The sequence below is a fragment of the Ixodes scapularis genome, unplaced genomic scaffold (genome assembly GCF_016920785.2).
Source record: "Ixodes scapularis isolate PalLabHiFi unplaced genomic scaffold, ASM1692078v2 PGA_scaffold18__7_contigs__length_3171195, whole genome shotgun sequence".
Classification (NCBI taxonomy): Eukaryota; Metazoa; Arthropoda; class Arachnida; order Ixodida; family Ixodidae; genus Ixodes; species Ixodes scapularis.
In genome coordinates this window covers 336,128-354,268 of record NW_024609844.1, presented here as the reverse complement: position 1 = coordinate 354,268, position 18,141 = coordinate 336,128, and the positions used below count along the sequence as shown (strand labels likewise).

At 47.1% G+C, this 18,141-nt stretch overlaps 1 protein-coding gene across 1 annotated transcript; it reads left to right on the top strand.

The window, feature by feature from the left end:
- The first annotated feature begins 10,689 nt into the window (after positions 1–10,689).
- LOC120840429 lies at positions 10,690–12,851 on the top strand. Its single transcript, XM_042290080.1, has 3 exons — positions 10,690–10,976; positions 11,768–11,934; positions 12,531–12,851. The coding sequence occupies exons 1-3, from the start codon at positions 10,716–10,718 to the stop codon at positions 12,613–12,615; spliced, it is 513 nt and encodes a 170-aa protein (XP_042146014.1). The 5' UTR covers positions 10,690–10,715; the 3' UTR covers positions 12,616–12,851.
- The last annotated feature ends 5,290 nt before the right edge of the window (positions 12,852–18,141 follow it).

The following is an 18,141-nucleotide window of genomic DNA, read 5'->3' as shown; positions in this document are numbered from 1 at the left end:
GAGCGGAGATTCGGAAACTCCTTTCATGACTGCACGCTCCGGGAAGGAGGGGCTCAGCGGTACTTTAAAAATTATTTTCTGCTGCCTCCATGCATGAAATTGAAAAATAATTTCAACATTGGGCTTCCTGGAAGCCGAATTAAGACAATATAAGTGTGTTTTCTTAATTACAAGACCGCTTCAGCTTCCCTTTGAAGACATCTTATCTTCGAGACCGCCATAGCTTTACACATTTCGAATCCCTCGTTAGTTCATTCGTAGTTTTGTTTATGCATTTTAACAACTTCAACCCACCTCCTCTCTAAAGTCTTCCCGGACCCTGAGTGCACGGTTCAGGCTGGAACATGGCTCTTATTACTAATTCTGTTCAGCCCTGTTCCGCCAGCTTCTCAAGACCAACTTTAGGGGTCGGTTTTGGTACCTGGTGAGAGCGATAGCATTCTCGGTTACTGATTGGACATGACGCCTCAGCGTTTTGCTGTGCGAGAGTTATCGACAAGTGCGAAGTCATGTCACTAGATAATCTCTAGTCTGTTCGTGAGTCCTTTTGGTGAGAGCTTCTCACTAGCACACGGATGGTGACAGGGTTCTCGAGGTATTTAAAGCATTTGTCCCGAGTACTGCATACATAGGAGAACTTGACCTAAATAGGGCAGCAGAGCTGGAAATTTGCAGAGGGAGCGGTTGTTGTCGACCCCATCGAACGGAAAGTATAGCAGACCATCTCAGTTTCAGCATGCGTCCCGTATCACTTCCTCGCGGCACTCGGCTTTTAGCAGACGGCTGCCTTTATTCCGGTCTGTTAACAGAATACGTGAAAGTATTTTCTTGTTCTATTTTTGTCTGCGAATGCCGCTTCGTAGCAGACGAATTCTATTGTTCACTCACGTTAGCAGACTAATCATCTTCTGACGTTTTCTTGACTCGCTCCGTAAAGTCCCGGTAAGACTGCTCGTACAGCAAGCAAAAAGCAGTCTGCAAATACCATCTCAGGCGCGTTTCTTTCTCGTGTCATCTCACATTGGGCCTACCAAAACTGTCTGCGGACGTGTTCAAAGCACCCATACGTGTGTGCTTTGAACAGATCTGCAGATATTTTTCTTACGACCCAATATGAGAGTACTTTCATAAAGGAACGAATTTTGGCAGTTGACACACTTGTCACTGCTTACGACCGGAGGGGCTTGTGAACCATCTTGTGACTGCTGATGACCGGCCGCTGCGCTGCAGGTCATAAGACGTCGCCAGTGTTTTAAGCATCTGCGGTTGTAAGCATGACAATAAAAAATTAGTATACCTGCCTTTACTTGAGCAAACAATAAAGCAAACACGCAGATAGTGCACGTTGCTTCACCGTTTTAGAAATAAGGCACCACTTTCAGAAATTCTACATAATAAACCAAAAGTGAGACACACTATTTAGTTTGTCCGCATTAAGGCATACTTTGAGGGATTGTGCAGTTTCAATCAATAAATGTATGAAAGGCTTTGAAAGGGGTTGGAGGGGCCCCGGGGGGGGGGGGGGGGGGAGGGGGGGGGAGGGGGGGGTGAGGGCGGTAAATAGGCAAAGTGAGGTAAGGCAGACAATGGAAAGTTTACACGCAGCAGGCTCAACTGTAGCCATTTCATTTGATCTGACTCTGTCGCATACGTGTAAAGAAAAAAATGTAGCACAAAGACGTTGCACCACCGAAGGGGGACTCGGCTGGTGACAGGCCACCTTTCCAAAGCTGCGAAGTGTCGTTCACATCTGCGTCCAAATTCCTGCCGAGTTTGATCTGCAAGGTTTAGAAAGACGACGGTTAATAAACAGGAAAGAACGGAAAGCGACAATACTTGTTTGTACCTTTAACTACATATATTCAGCAAACTGAAACTGGGTTCGAAATTTAAAAAAAACAAGCATCGCAAATGAGGAATGAAAGAGTACAATTAAGATTTGCATTTGAATGAGATGAGTATGCACTTATCACCCCAACCAGGTAATATTGAGAGCCAACCTGGAGAATCAGTACACAAGATGTATCGTCCACTTCAACCGCTGCTATACTATGCTGTGATTGAAATTCTGTTCTCGTGAATTTGACACGCCGTATTTCGAAAACACAATGAGTATTAAAACTTGGTTTGGGGCTCAGGCGTATGAAGATGCGACCCATTAGGACTTAGATTAATGAGGGTGAATGCAGTACAGCTGCGTTTGCATCTTCGGGTGTCAGTCGTCCCAGCTCTTTCTTATTCTTAGAAGTTGTTTAGATTTCGATGTCTGCTGTGTGAATCTTCTTTCCTTCGTCATTCTGTACTGCCTTGGTCGACTGTTAAAGAGACACATCATGTATGAGATTAATAAATTTTGGTGTTTTCTAGCTGAGTAACAACCTTAGGTGTCTACTTCTGCTGGTTGATAACTCCAGTCCTGAACAACAAGACAACAAGGCTGAAGAGGCAGTGGTGGCTCCAGAGTAGAATGCCTGAATGTTGCCAGGCGGCCCTCACAGAGTGGTGGCAACACTTGCATCTGCTAACGGAGACGCCACCTTATCTTCCGACACCACAAACTATTGTCCCGACACTACTACCTATTGTCCCGACCAGCCCTTGCGGAAGGATATGAAGATCGACCGTATGCATCAAGTTCCCGTTTCTCAAGAACGGTTCGACAATCGTGTGGAGTCGTTTGTGGTTGAGGCGCTAGAGTCATATACTAACAGCTGTGATATACTAACAGTGAAACGCAAAATAACTAAAACTAACGTAAAAGTAACATTTCTTAGTAATGGCAAGTAAGGACACCGGTAAATCGTTGCATTCGAAAAATGGTAATGGAGCCCTGTAACACGTTAGCTTTTTTGAAGCTAACGAGTAACGATATTTTGTTACTTATTTTCGGTAATGGACACAACACAGCCTGGAATCCTCTTGCTGTTCAGGTCCGATAATAGCACGAGGCTCGCTGGAGCGCGAACGTTATCGCCGGCACGGCCCTTGAGTGACGCAGACAGGCCCGCACAAAGAAGCGCCACGAGCTGCATGAAGAAGCAAAAGGGATTAAACGACTGCATTGCTAGTACATTCACATGCCCACTGAAGGGTAAAGGAGAATGCCAGTTGCTTTTAACTTGCGCCAAGAGTGATGTCGATGTTGATGGAGATGATTGAGCCGCCATTGCCGACCTTCTGTTTTCTTACCGAGATGTCGAGCTACTGAAGCGGGCGTTGACGAGCCTCCACAAAGGCCTATGCTGGAAAGAAGGACACAACAACAGCTAAAGGAGCAATAATTGACCTGTCCTGCTGTGGCAAGGATGAAGTGAAGTGATCGGAATAAAACAACAAAAACGGGAGGTCTGTTATTTCGGCGAACATCCACAACTGCCTGAAAGCGTATATAGGGAGTATTCACTGGACGCCATATTTGTGGGTACTGACGTCATTTTGGCCTTTGTAGGCATTGTAAAGAGGATATTTAGAACCATACACGCATGATGATAAAATCATAGCACACTGACATTAATTAGCACAAAACGGGCCCAGCTACAGAAAATAAATATTACACTCGTAAGAAATAAATACGTCTGTAACTTGTTAATTACAAAGACGAACACACCTCTGAGCATCTAAGTTTAATAGTATGTTTTGATGCATTGTTATATTGCAGGACATTTCATTGTTATATTGCAGGACATATTGCAGGACATTGCAGGACATTTCCTCCATTTTCAAAAAATGGAGGAAAAAAGTAGCAACGGCGCGCCTTCCTCCCTTCTACCGACGCGCCCCCAAGCGGACACGAGAAAAGGGGAGGAACGAAACTTTTTTCTCCTTCTCCAGGCAGACGGGTGAAAGCTTTCGCCCTCCCGACTCATCGTCTTTCGGTTTCGTTTTTCGAGCAGGTCGCGCACGTTGTTTAATAAATAGCTGTTGAGTTGATTGAGCTTCAGCAGCAGCGAAGGCCGCCTGTAATTCCGTCTTCTAGTCTAAACGTGCAGAACATTTCGGTTGCATTGACGTTTTGATCACTAATTTTATCAAACGAGCAAACGAAGCCGCTAGAAACAGCGAAGTTCCGGAACAGTACCAGCAGTGCCACGTACACTGGGGGATGGCCGTCTCCGGATTGTTTGACTCGCGCGGCACGGAACTACAGCCGCTACAGCCACTGCAGCACTACAGACTACAGTAGCGAAAGCACGCGGAACTGTGTCGACGTTTTCGACGTTATGGAAACCGCAGGAACTGTGTCCGCTGTGTCCAAGAAAGGCAGGTTTTGCTGCCGGCTGCCTGGGTGCCTTCCCCCCTGAGTTCGGTTCTGTTATCCGATGCCGAGTGCAACCGGCGTTCAACGTGGTTCTGTGTTTGTGCGTGTCAGCAACATAGCTGCAACATCGTGATGGCAGTGTTGTGGGTTGTGAACGGAAGACTGGAATTATCGCCGATGTGACCGTGTGTTCGCGTATCAGTGGTGTAACAACAAGAGGAGATCGTAAACGGTCGGGCATTGATGCCGCTGGTAGGGCCGTGATCGGAGGGGGCGGGTTGTCGCAGTTTGACATTCTGCTTTACATTAAAAAGTTTAATACCGCTTGAGGGATTACGTGCAATCGATCAACGTGCGGATAGTCATGTTGGAACGCTGGTCTGAGCAGTATAAGCTCCTATCGTACAGTGGCCAATGTGACTGTTGGTTGTATTGTCCCCGAGAGCGATTGCGCTCTGGGGCAAGGACAACAGTACGAAATTGTGACGGAAAGTACGTATATTTACAGTGTGGAATTTTAGCATTAAAAAACAATAGTAGGTAAAATCGAAAAAAAAAGCTACCATTTATTTTGCTGTTTAAATATATATTACGGTTCCTGGAGAAACTGCCCTCCAAGTGGCACGCTAGGATGAGCGCTAGAAGTTTTCGGGCTCACCACGGCGTAGCTCCGTACACTTAACACCTGCCACAAGACGCGGCTTTGACTGCATTCAAGTTGATCGAAAAGCGATTTCTCAGCCCGTGAAGCATCACTTCCAGCTGAGTGAATATCCGCTCTACAGAGATTAATTCAAGACGGCAATTGCAGCTTTGCGCGAGCAGCAGAAATAGAAAAACAAACACTACAATAGAAATACAGGCTACGACGCGCCGTGCGGGGAAACAAACTCATGGCTTCGAACCGCATTGGAGCGGTTTGATTTATTGCTTTCAAATAATTACGGCGTGATCGAGCGTTTACTTTTTAATAAGAGATTCATCCCCTGAGCCATTCAAAATACTCTCAGAGGTATGACATTGCTGGGAAAAAATCAACATGCTGGGAATGATTTTTATTGCTTAGGGAGTCACCGAAAAGTTCCGCACGTTCAAAACGACCAGTATAAAAGACGGAAACGTAGAACACGGGTGTAGTGTTCGGGTCAGTGTAGTGTTCTGTTGTATTGATATTTGTGTGTGCAGTGCATGTGCTTAATGTATGTTCACCTGATGCTTGCAATAAGTGTAATGGGTGTTATGTGTGTATAGCAGAGGATCCTCAAGCGCAGTAGTGGCCTGAGAGAAGCAAATTTTTTTTGTAGAACATGAATTGGGCGGTATCTAGCGCCACCTAGCCTAGCTACTTGCAATTACTCTGCTTGACCCCGCCATCTGGTGGCTAGCGATTTAACCTTCTTTCACGCTACGCGATAAACAGCGGCTTCGAGTTTGTACTTTCGAGAACGGCTTTTGGTTTCGCGGAGTGAGTTTGCCCTTCTCCGTGATGTGCGGTTGACGAAGGAATTGTGACTCGAGGAACACCAAAGGTAAGACGCAAAGTGCACGAAGTAACTCGGTATCGGTTGTCTCCGTTTAACATCGCAGTGCTGTCGACGAGAAGACTGAGTAACTGCTTTCGAAACGCAGGTTTCTGTACCTGTGGGGGGAATCTGGCTTCGGAAATAAACACAGTTTTCGGAAAGATCGTGTTACGCTTTCATTTGCTGCTGCTCTCGTCCCGTACAAGAGACGTAGCGTCCTCGTTAAGCCTTATTGGGCTCGATTTGCTCGATTCGGGGCCGCCATATTGAGATGCAAGCGACGGAGGAACTTTGCTCACCTGCTTCAGGGACGAAGGTTTCTCCCTTTCTAAAGGAACATAGGTTACAAGACCGTTCCTCCCGTAAGGGAGGACTATCCGTACCCTTTTTGCTAAGAGTGTAGTACATTCACATGCCCACTGAAGGGTAAAGGAGAATGCCAGTTGCTTTTAACTTGCGCCAAGAGTGATGTCGATGTTGATGGAGATGATTGAGCCGCCATTGCCGACCTTCTGTTTTCTTACCGAGATGTCGAGCTACTGAAGCGGGCGTTGACGAGCCTCCACAAAGGCCTATGCTGGAAAGAAAGACACAACAACAGCTAAAGGAGCAATAATTGACCTGTCCTGCTGTGGCAATGATGAAGTGAAGTGATCGGAATAAATCAACAAAAACGGGAGGTCTGTTATTTCGGCGAACATCCACAACTGCCTGAAAGCGTATATAGGGAGTATTCACTGGACGCCATATTTGTGGGTACTGACGTCATTTTGGCCTTTGTAGGCATTGTAAAGAGGATATTTAGAACCATACACGCATGATGATAACATCATAGCACACTGACATTAAGTAGCACAAAACGGGCCCAGCTACAGAAAATAAATATTACACTCGTAAGAAATAAATACGTCTGTAACTTGTTAATTACAATGACGAACACACCTCTGAGCATCTAAGTTTAATAGTATGTTTTGATGCATTGTTATATTGCAGGACATTTCATATACGTCACTTGAGCAAACGCCAGTTTTTCACTTGAAAAACAAACCAAAAAACACTGCGATCAAATGCAAGCCATTGCAACGAAAGCAAGTTATATTAAAATCTTCAGAACTGCCAATTCGTAAAATTGGCGATTAGTAAAAAAGGTTAAAGATCGCAGGAGCTTCCTCGCTAAAAATTGCTGCGATTATTCGGTGACCCAGGGATGAAACAATTTCCCCAAGGCCCTACACGCGCCGTATACCTTTCGTTATGATACTCAGAAATTCAGACTTTCGAAGGAAGCTAGAAAAATGTAAATTTTATCCTAAAAGCTATGTGGAGCGCAAGTTTGTTCGTTTGCTTCTTTTTGCAGGGGTTGTCGTGACGTCAGAACTCCGAGATCTGAGTGGCTCCGATTGAAGGATAGTGGGTAGACCTCCAAGCAAGCTGCCTTGAGGCCTTAACCTATCGGCAACGTTACTAAAACACTAAGTTGGGAAACTCGCGTCGAAGCCAGGGCCGCTGGCGTCCACCGAGACCGAGCTAAATGCGACAACAGCGCCACTCTTTATCGTTTGTCTGTACTGTGGTCACCTTGAGCTTCTTGAAAGCCTGTTTTTGCGTAAAAACAAACGGAAAACACTCTTTTTGTATGAAATTTATAGGAGTTTAGTACAAAAAGAGGGGTGCGTTATGTTTCTAAAATCTTTAGTTTGCAGGGTTTTGCGGCACAATTAATATTGTTTTTATACAACCATACCTCAGCGGTCCTTTCAGGTAGCGCGTCCTGACCTAGGTGCATTTTAACTTGGGTAGTTCGACGCGGCGCGTCCGCCGGGGAGACGGGGGTGGCACCCCTGTAACCTCTTCCGCTGTATCTGTTCTTAAAGCCGAAATAGCAGTATAACGTGCAGTTCCTCGAGTGGCCGCTGCGGGAGAAATGGTGGCGTTGTGTTCGTCATTAGCTCGGTGCTCGGAGACAGATTGGGGCCAATGTTTCAAAGCTGTCTCTGTGGGAGTTCCCCAACTGAGGTGTTTTAGTAACGTTGCCTATCGGTTTCTTAACCTATCGCGCTACGACTTTGTGCAGCGTTGCCCACAGATGGTGCTTTTTTTTTGTAAAATTTGCGAAGAGCGAACTTACCTCAGTAAAAAGTAAAGAAAGAGAAAGGCTTAGCTCCTATGAAAACGCAGCGACGCCACCGGTCTGCAAACAACACGGCGCCGTTTCGCACGGGAGACAAGAGATGGCGCAACAAACGCCGCCAACGAACAAGCATACGGCACCGAGAGCAGGCCTTTTAACAGACGATCTTCTCGACTCAAATCGGCGCGCGTTCCGCAGGCGGCGACAGTCGCAGAAACAAAAAAGACAGGCGCGGTAACAGCAAGGAACTGCAGTTTCTTTTCTGCAAAAGGGCCGGCTCTCGACGTCGTCTGCTCGTTCGTTGGCGGCAGCATAGAGTTATTATAATGTACGCTAGAGGTTCAACTGGCGCTAGTGTCTATGCGACTTCCGTGACGCAAATTGAAGCACACAGCAACCAGTCTACTTTTGCGGTGCTCCTGTGCACTCCTATGGGAAAACGCGCGTGCATTTTGTCTCTTCGCAGGAATATAACACGGAACAATTTGGTTATTTGGGTCGCATCGAATAGTATGTACCTTGATTGACACTCTAAAAGTGTAATTGCTTTAGTTAGCGCATTTTTCTTCATCAGTGAACGATGTTTAACTTCGCTACATTTCAGTCCTAAACGTGTGTTCCGCAGCAGGTGTGTAAAAACAAGCGACGATTCGAAGCAAAATTACAATCGAAAGAAATATAGAGTGTGTTCAAGGCTCGCCAGCATTCCGGTGACGCTTATATATTGACAATATGCCAGTCCTGTCACTATATGAAAATGACCGCGTCGTACATGAGCGGATAAAAGCATTTAAAACGTAGATAATAAAGTCCGTGGGCTATGAAAGGTGCCTCTTCGTGTTGTTTTCTCTGCCGGGCAGCTTTTATCGGGCACTCGCTCTCAAAGATTTCGAGCGTGCGGGTGATCTTTTAAAGGGGCACTGACACATCTAAATCATATTTTTTTTATCCGAAACGATTGAAAACGATGCCGGGACATTACCCTCAAAATTTGAAATTTGGGAATTCAGTATTTGTGAAGTAAAAAAACAATTTCCAAATGCCGAATTCGAAGTTCCCGCGCGATCGGCGCCGGTGCCTTGACGTCAAAAATTGCGGAGCCCTGAGAGTCTACTTTCTTTCACCACTCCCTGCTGTTGCCATGGCGACCTAAAGCGAGGAGGAAAGGAGCGGGCGCCGGCGTTGCGGCGGACCGGTTTTGAGCGGTGCGCCTGTTTTCCGTTGGAGGATGCAAATCCAGGAGACGGCGCCACAACGAACTCCAGATTTTCGGTATTTCAAAAAGAAGGGCCGTAGTGCGTTCGTAATTGCGTTAAAAAACATGTTTTAGGATTGCCGTAATTAAATGTTATAGAGATGTCGCTTACAAAGCTTCTAAATTTTATGATTCTTGACGTCACTGATCAAAAGAAGCGAGGAGGCGAGAAGCGGGAAAATCAAACGCCAAAAATAAAAAGGCGCGCGCCCGCGCGCGAGAAAATTTTTTTTCGCGATGCGGTTTTTTTTGCGTGTTTATGACTGCAACTTGCATCGTTTTAGACAATAAAAATAAATACGACCTTTGGGGTGTCAGTGCCCCTTTAAGAGCACAACAAGCAGCTTCGCTCAGAGCAGAAAGCATAAAGCGGTACTTACTTATTTAAAATCGGAATAGATTGCGTGGCCTTCAATTTATTTTGATCGTACATGCACGTGTAGTTACTGATTCAGCGTAACTGCGTAGTTCTTGCCGTCTTTCTTAATTTCCAGATGCTCTTCATTCGTTTGGCACGTATATCCCCCTCGCTGAAAAGCGCCGACGTCGTGTTCGCGCTAACAGTGCCAAACAAGCCAAAGCTTGTGCGATACACGGAAACGAAGCCAGCAGCGATGAGAGCGACATGGCACTGCAGCTGTTGACCTTGAAGTCGTATCTCTCAACAGACGAACAGTTGGTTGCACCTGTGCGCAGGAAATTTTGTTGGGGTGGCGCCGACATCGTCAAGGAGGTGGATACAGGTTCGCAGGTCTGCGTAATCTCAAGGACGTATATGACAGGCACTGCCATGGCTGGCCGAAGATGGAACGTTCGAGACTGAAGTTGTCATGCTACCTGGGGAAGCTGCCGGTGGCTGGTAAGCTTACGCTTCCCGTCAAGTATTGGGACCAAGAGGTGACGGCGACACTGACAATCCTAGACTGCGCAGGTCCAAGTTTATGTGGACGCGACTTAATACAAAAGTTGAACTGTCTTGGAACACCTGTTTTGAAGTTAACGGCGGCAACCGAAATTGCGCAGGACGTCGAGCTGAAAGAACTACTGTCAGAATACGAGGAGTTGTTCAGTGACGGACTGGGTTTGCTGAAAGGCCCGCCAGCGCATCTATATGTGAAAGAAGGAACTGCACCCAAGTTTTTCAAGGCCAGGCCTCTGCCATACGCCATGCGTGACAAAGTGTCTAATGAACTGGACAGACTTGTCAAAAACGGTGTTATCTCTGCGGTTCCTCACGCGGACTGGGCAACACCAATTGTCCCTGTCCTAAAAAAGGATGGGACCATAAGAATTTGCGGCGATTTTAAGTTGACCGTGAACTCAGCCTGCTGCACCGAGCAATATCCACTCCCCGTAATCGACGACCTGTTCGCGGCACTCAATGGGGGCGACAGGTACAGTACGGTGGACCTTCGAGATGCGTACAATCAAGTGCCACTCGATGACGAATCCAAGAACTTAACCGTCATCAACACGCACCGTGGTCTCTTTTGTTTCAACCGGCTGCCATTCGCTATTTCTTCCGCACCCGCTATCTTCCAGCGCAAGATGGAGAGCCTGCTGCGAGGAATACACGGCGTACAAGCGTATCTCGATGACGTCATTGTCTCGGAGAGAAGAAAGGAAGACAGGAGCGTGCTCAAGCAGGAGCTGCAGCGTTTCAAGGAGAACGGAGTCAAGCTGCACAGAGGGAAGTGTAACTTCTGGCAGGACGAAGTCTGCTATCTCGGGCACCGCATCAACAAGGACGGCCTGCACCCTACGGAAAAGAACCTGGCGGCTATAATGGAAGCAAGGAGCCCGAAGAACGTAAGTGAACTCCGCTCTTTTATAGGACTTTTGACCTACTACAGCAAGTTTCTGCCCAACATGGCTACCCTCTTGGCGCCACTGTACAACCTTCTAGCGAAGAATCAACGCTGGAAATGGGACCAAGCAGAGGAGCATGCTTTCAGAAAGGCCAAGCGGGTGTTATGTACGGCAGATGTTCTTACGCATTTTGACCCGTCCAAAGTTTTACGTCTCGAGTGTGACGCATCGCCTTATGGGGTAGGGGCTGTGTTGTCCCATAGTTTCGGACACGTGGACAGACCAATAGGATTCAGGTCCCGGACGCTATCAAAGGCGGAAAGAAATTATTCGCAACTTGAGCGTGAAGCATTAGCCCTAGTGTTTGGGGTAACCAAATTTAGAGATTATCTGTTGGGGCGGGACTTCACGCTCGTTACCGACCACAAGCCATTGGTAGGGTTGCTGAGGGAGGACAGACCTACACCTGTCATGGCGGCGGCCAGATTTCAGCGCTGGGCGTTACTGCTAGGGGCATATCAGTACAAGATAGAATACAAGCCGGGGCCCCAGAACCAGAACGCTGATGCACTGAGTCGTTTACCGATAAATGTTCCTGACAAGGAGACGGACGAGCTGCCAGAATATGTGCTTTCAGTTAACCAACTCGATGATACTATTCTGTCGGCACAACGATTGCGGTCACTAACCTCGGAGGACCCGCTACTGTCCAGGGTGAAAGACTATGTGCTGCACGGATGGGCAAAGCACTTAGAGGATGACGACCCACAAATGCAACCCTTCTTTCACAGGAAGTTGGAACTCACCGTAGCCCAGGGTTTGCTCTACTGGGGGCACCGGGTCGTCGTGCCACAGACAGCACGTGGAGCGATGCTAAAAATGCTGCACGAGACCCATCAAGGAGCATCGGCGATGAAGGCGGTCGCGCGGACACTTCTTTGGTGGCCAGGGCTCGATGGTGAGATTGAACATCTTTCCCGGAGTTGCAGTGCGTGTATCCAGGCACGGCCGATGCCGCCATCATATGTTCCGGTGAAGTGGCCGGAGACGGGAGAAAAGTGGTCGCGATTACACCTGGATTTCGCGGGACCGGTGTCGGACGCCATGATATTAATTGCAGTGGACTCTCACTCAAAGTGGATAGAGGCGGTGGCCATGAAGAATTCGACTGCCGATTCTACAATAGCAGCTGTGCGCGAAATGTTGAGCCATTTTGGGATACCGAAGACTATCGTGACAGACAACGGGACTCAATTTACGGCAGAATCGTTCTCTCGGTTCCTCGCGGGAAGTAACGTAGAACACCTACGCACTGCTCCATACCACCCTCAGTCCAACGGGCTAGCAGAAAGAGCAGTCAGGACGATTAAGGATGGTCTAAAAAAGGTCACGCATGGTAACCTTGCCACGCGTTTGGCTAAAATATTATTCGCGTACCGCCGAACTCCTTTGGCTGACGGTTCTTCGCCATCACAACGACTGCTAGGCTACCAGATCAGATCTCGTCTAGACGCCTGCCTGCCGTATCCTGGTGCTTCATTGGTGCCTTTGCAGGAACCCCGTAGCAAGCTGTGGCCCGGAGATCCAGTTTGGGCCCGGAACTTCGGAGAAGGAGAAAGGTGGTTGCCAGGGACGGTAACTACAACGACCGGAGCAAGGATGGTCTCAGTGGACACACCGTCGGGAGAAGTCCGACGTCACATTGACCAGATCCGTTTTCGAGAGCCGCTGGCACTCAAAGTACCAGGGACAGCGGCAAAGACAACGCAAGGCGCTCGACAAGATGCAGTACAAGATACAACACCTGCAGAACCAACCATCAGCACCACCCAGCCGCCAGAGTTGCGAAGGTCAACCAGAGAAAGGAAGCCTGTAGATCGCTGTAGCCCCTAGGGGGAAGGAATGCTGTATCAGAGCTGTGTCATGACTCTTGGAAACTTTGTATCATCCTCCAATGTACTTATCATTCTTATCACCACCCTTTCTGCTTTGCACCCGAACCATCGGCTGCCTATATTATCACGTCCCTGACAATAAACGTTGTTCACAATCACAACCCAGCATGTCTCCGTTCGGACGCGTCGTAGCAGACAGTGCACATAAATACACGTACGAAGCCGTTTTAGCACCGTTTTTAATGCGATGAATTTGAAAGAAAAACGCCGTAACTGACCAATTATTTCGTCAGCCTGACTGAGAAATGTTCCAAGCTACCTAGTACGTACGAATTATTTGGGATATTTGCTCTTATGACCGAGCGCAGAGAGAAAATGCTCTCACTTTTTCCCATAGAAATGCATTACCGGAAGTCAATTTTGGACTGGTTGCTGTCTGCTTCAATTTTCGTCAGCACACTAGCGCCACTTGAACCTCTAGCGTACATTATAATAACTCTATGGGCGGCAGTTGGCGTCGCGACCGCTTGCGCCATCTCTTGTCTCCCGTGCGAAACGGCGCCGTGTTGTTTGCAGACCGGTGGCGTCGCTGCGTTTCCATAGGAGCTAAGCCTTTTTCTTTCTTTACTTTTTCCTCAGGTAAGTTCGCTCTTCGCAAATTTTACAAAAACAAATGCACCATCTGTGGGCAACGCTGCACAAAGTCGTAGCGCGATAGGTTAAGAAACCGAATTTTCCGGTCGATTTAAAGAGCCTGGCGTCACCTTGTTTTGCCCTGTAGAATACACTGCAGTAACCATAGTAGCCATTCCCAAAAAACGGTGTCGCGTCGAACGACGGGGGAGACGGGGGGCCGGGGGACGCGGGGGGGGGGGGGGGGGTGTTAATTGCTTGCGCGAACAACGTCTATGGGCAGTGTCATAACTGAGCCGGTCTACAGGGTGATACAAGGAGACGCCAGGCTCTTTAAATCGACCGGAAAATTCGGTTTCTTTATCTACCGCGGTAATACTTTCGCAGCGTTGCCCACAAGTGGTGCATTTTTATTTTTTTTTGTAAAATTTGCAAAGAGCGAACTTACCTGAGGAAAAAGTAAAGAAAGAAATAGGCTTAGCTCCTATGGAAACGCAGCGAAGCCACCGGTCTTGAAACAACACGGCGCCGTTTCGCACGGGAGACAAGAGATGGCGCAAGCGGTCGTAACGAAAATGGCCGCCAACGCACAAGTATATGACGCCGAGAGCCGGCGTCTTTAGCAGAAAAGGAACTGCAGTTCCTTGTTGTTACCGCGCCTGTTTTTGTTTCTGCGACTGTCGCCTCCTGCGGAATGCGCGCCTCTTTTCAGTCGAAAAGATTCTCTGTTGAAAAAACAGCGCGACTAAGACGAGGACACAGAGACGAAGAGGACACAAGACAAAGCGCTGACTATCAACTGGTTTGTATTACCCACTAAGGAAGAATGACAATGATATGAAAAACATGGAGTCAAATGTTCGCGCGCTTGCTTGGCGCCTCGTGAAATATGTCCCTTTCTTCTTTTTTCCCCGATCGTAGATTGGTCTTCTTCTTTCTTTCCTCGGGAGCTTTTGTCACCCTGAATCCAAAAACTTCATCTCGCTGGGAGTTAGAGTCACCGATGGTTGGCTCACACACGAACTGTTGTTCTTCGTGATGTGGTAGGCTTCTATCATTTCTCGACATGTTTGGTCGCGGTGTTGAAACAATATACTGGTGTTTTCGAAGCGTGGTTCGCAACCGCAATCTCTGCAATGTATCGCTAGATGGGAATTAGCGGTGCCCTTCAAGGAGCTATGGTGCTCTCTTAGTCTGATGTTTAAGCACCGGCCAGTCTGCCCGATATACCAGTGCCCACAAGAGAAGGGAATGCGGTAAACCACGCCTTTTACACACGACACAAACTGCGAACCACGCTTCGAAAAACACCAGTATATTGTTTCAACACCGCGACCAAACATGTCGAGAAATGATAGAAGCCTACCACATCACGAAGAACAACAGTTCGTGTGTGAGCCAACCATCGGTGACTCTAACTCCCAGCGAGATGAAGTTTTTGGATTCAGGGTGACAAAAGCTCCCGAGGAAAGAAAGAAGAAGACCAATCTACGATCGGGGAAAAAAGAAGAAAGGGACATATTTCACGAGGCGCCAAGCAAGCGCGCGAACATTTGACTCCATGTTTTTCATATCATTGTCATTCTTCCTTAGTGTGTAATACAAACCAGTTGATAGTCAGCGCTTTGTCTTGTGTCCTCTTCGTCTCTGTGTCCTCGTCTTAGTCGCGCTGTTTTTTCAACATGAACTCTCACCAACTCGCCCAGTTATCTATCCTTATCAAGATTCTCTGCTAAAGGCGCCGGCTCTCGGCGCCGTATGCTCGTTCGTTGCGCCATCTCTTGTTTCCCGTGCGAAACGGCGCCGTGTTGTTTGAAGACCGGTGGCGTCGCTGCGTTTCCATAGGAGCTAAGCCTTTTTCTTTCTTTACTTTTTCCTCAGGTAAGTTCGCTCTTTCCAAGTTTAAAAAAAAAAAAGCACCATCTGTGGGCAACGCTGCACAAAGTCGTAGCGAAACTGAATTTCGCGGTCTATTTAAGGAGCCTGGCCTCTCCGTGAATCACCTTGTACACTGATGGCAGAAAATAACACGCCGAGAAGGGGCGGATCCAGAGGATTCCCCAAGGGGGGGTTCCAGGATAAAAAAAAAAAGAGGGGGGTGGGGGGGGACACTTGCTGCACACCTCATGACTGTGTGTTGGATCGTTGTTTAAACACGCGTATAAATGGTAGAGAGAGGTCTTTCCTCCTCAACGACCCGAAGTGTCGCAATTCAAGACAGGATTGCAATATCTCCCGCTTCGTAGCAAGGAATAACGAAATCTTGATTTAAAGGAGCTGTGCAACAATTTCAGTGCTTTGCTTAGATAATTTGGAAGTTGGTGTCTCGACCTTTCGGAAGTAAATAACAAAAACCGCTTTTGCCTGCAAGTCCTAGTTTTTATTTTAAAAATAGACGAAGACTGGGGCTTTCAGCACCTCTCAAGTCTTTCACCTTCTTCCGAGTCACGTGCGCTGTGACGTCAATGGGGGGTCGCGCGGGGGTTCCAGTGAACCTGTCTCCCTAGAGCAGTGGTCTCAAACTCATTTGAGTGTGGGGGCCAGATATCCCACACCTGAGAGGTTGAGGGCCAACGTAAGACGCGCGGGGGGGAGGGAGGTTTTGTGTTTTTATGTTTTTTGTAAACTCAAAGTCTTGTCAGTGACATCTTTAGATTTGATTTGTTTATGAGACTACTTTGGGCCTTGACCTGACGTGATAAGAATGAAAATGACACCGCTCCACCAACGTCCTGGCATTTCTAATAGAAGTACACTGTCGTTCCCGTTGCTCAATTCACCCAGGAATTAACCAAGCTCAACACGTCTCGAAAAACAAAGGGTTAATATGATAGTTGTTGTTTTCCTCACGATTTTTACTACAACACCCAAACAAATACTTGTCTTTTAATAATCATGTATTTGAAAGGCGAGAGTCCCGAGCTCGTAGCTTTATCTTTGCCAGTTAAGCGCGAAACACATGTACGACGAAAACCTTCCGATCCGACGTGCGGACTGCCGGAATGACCTTGGGGGGAGAGGGTTTTCGTAGCATCGGAGAGCGTTGAAAACCCTCGCCTCCGACCGTCGTATTGCGCGGTCGGACGTCGGATCGGACGGTTTGGTCGTACATGTGTTTCGCCCTTTACTCCTGCTGATCGAGTTTGCGCAGCCGAAATGCGTCCTTCAACGAATAGCCTCCGCTTGCAGTCTAGTAGCGGAATTGTTGTATGTTACAAAAAGCTGGGAAGCAAAAAGATTATGCGAAACCAGACTTGTACGTAATCCGTTACAAGTAACGAAATTACTTGTAACCCCTTACATTTTTCAGTAATTTAGTAACGGAATAATTACATATTTTCTCGAGTAATTTTAAAGTAATTCCGTTACATTTTTTACGAAACGGATTCCTTGTAATCCGTTACATTTTTTTTCAGGACCAACCCGCCCCCCCCCCCCCCCCCCCCCCCGTTCTAAGGAAAGGATTGTTTTTATTTTGGTAATGTCGAGCGCAGTGACACTGTCACACGAGTTGACCAGCGCAGAGAAAGGCTTGGCACTCTTCAGTTCCGCAATGCTTTCTTTGTTTTACAACACCGTTCCCCTGAATCTATTTCTTTTTAGACCCTAACAACAATGTAAAAAAATCCAAACAAAACATTTCTACAAAAAAAAAAAGGAGGGAGGGGGGCAAGTTATATCCGCTTCTTTTAGTCCCTTTGTTTTTTCTTTGCGATCGAAGACTGGGAGAGGAGGACACAAGTGATTCTGTGCCTCTTCGAGAAGCTCGAGGTCGTAAGTTCACAGAAAACAGTTAACAATGTCTTTCTCGGTTATTGTGACTACGACCATTTTCATAATGTCACAACAAGAGACAACGCTCAGTCTGCCCTAAAATCCACTAAAAGAGATGTGATAATATGTGAAGGTGGTATTGCCACAAGCATCCTCGTTCGTTGCTGCACATTTATCATCTTCTTTTAGAAAACAGGATGTATATTTTTCTGCAACTTTCACATTATTTTACCCTGTTTTAAAAGCTACTTAAGTTCTAGGGTTGGCCCTCTTTATTTGTGAATTCCAGCCAGGTTATCTGCATCTCAGTCACCCTTTTATGAGTCAGATTTTTGCGAGCACTTGGAAAATGGTAAGTCTTCCTTTCTTCTTTTTTCTGTTTTGCCCCAGCAGGACGCATCTCATATCAGGCAGATATTTTTACAAATCAAACATGATGGTGGCTGACGTAGTCTTGATATTCTGTGCTTGAGGGGTGAGTGAAACTCGTGAGTGGGGCCATAGCGTGGCTTACTTAGTACTCTGCCCTTCGCTGCCCGTGGCATCAGCGGACGTTTATCTGGAGAACACCGGAGTAAACTGCAGTCGGTTCGTGCTCCATGCGGTTTTGAACGGCACCAAGAAAGGTACACACGGCAAACGTTCGTTTACATTACCTTGTTTTAAACGACGCTCTAAGTTGTTATGAATGTCCTTTTATTTTAGTACTTATATTTATATACTAGAAACTTTGTTTTTATTCACCAACGTATCAACCGAGGCTCGACCTCTTCAAAACCAAAGGAAGAAGAATATCGAGCCAAACCTTATTTATTATTTAATTATCACCTTACTGTCATAACTATGTTTTGCTATTGTCTGGC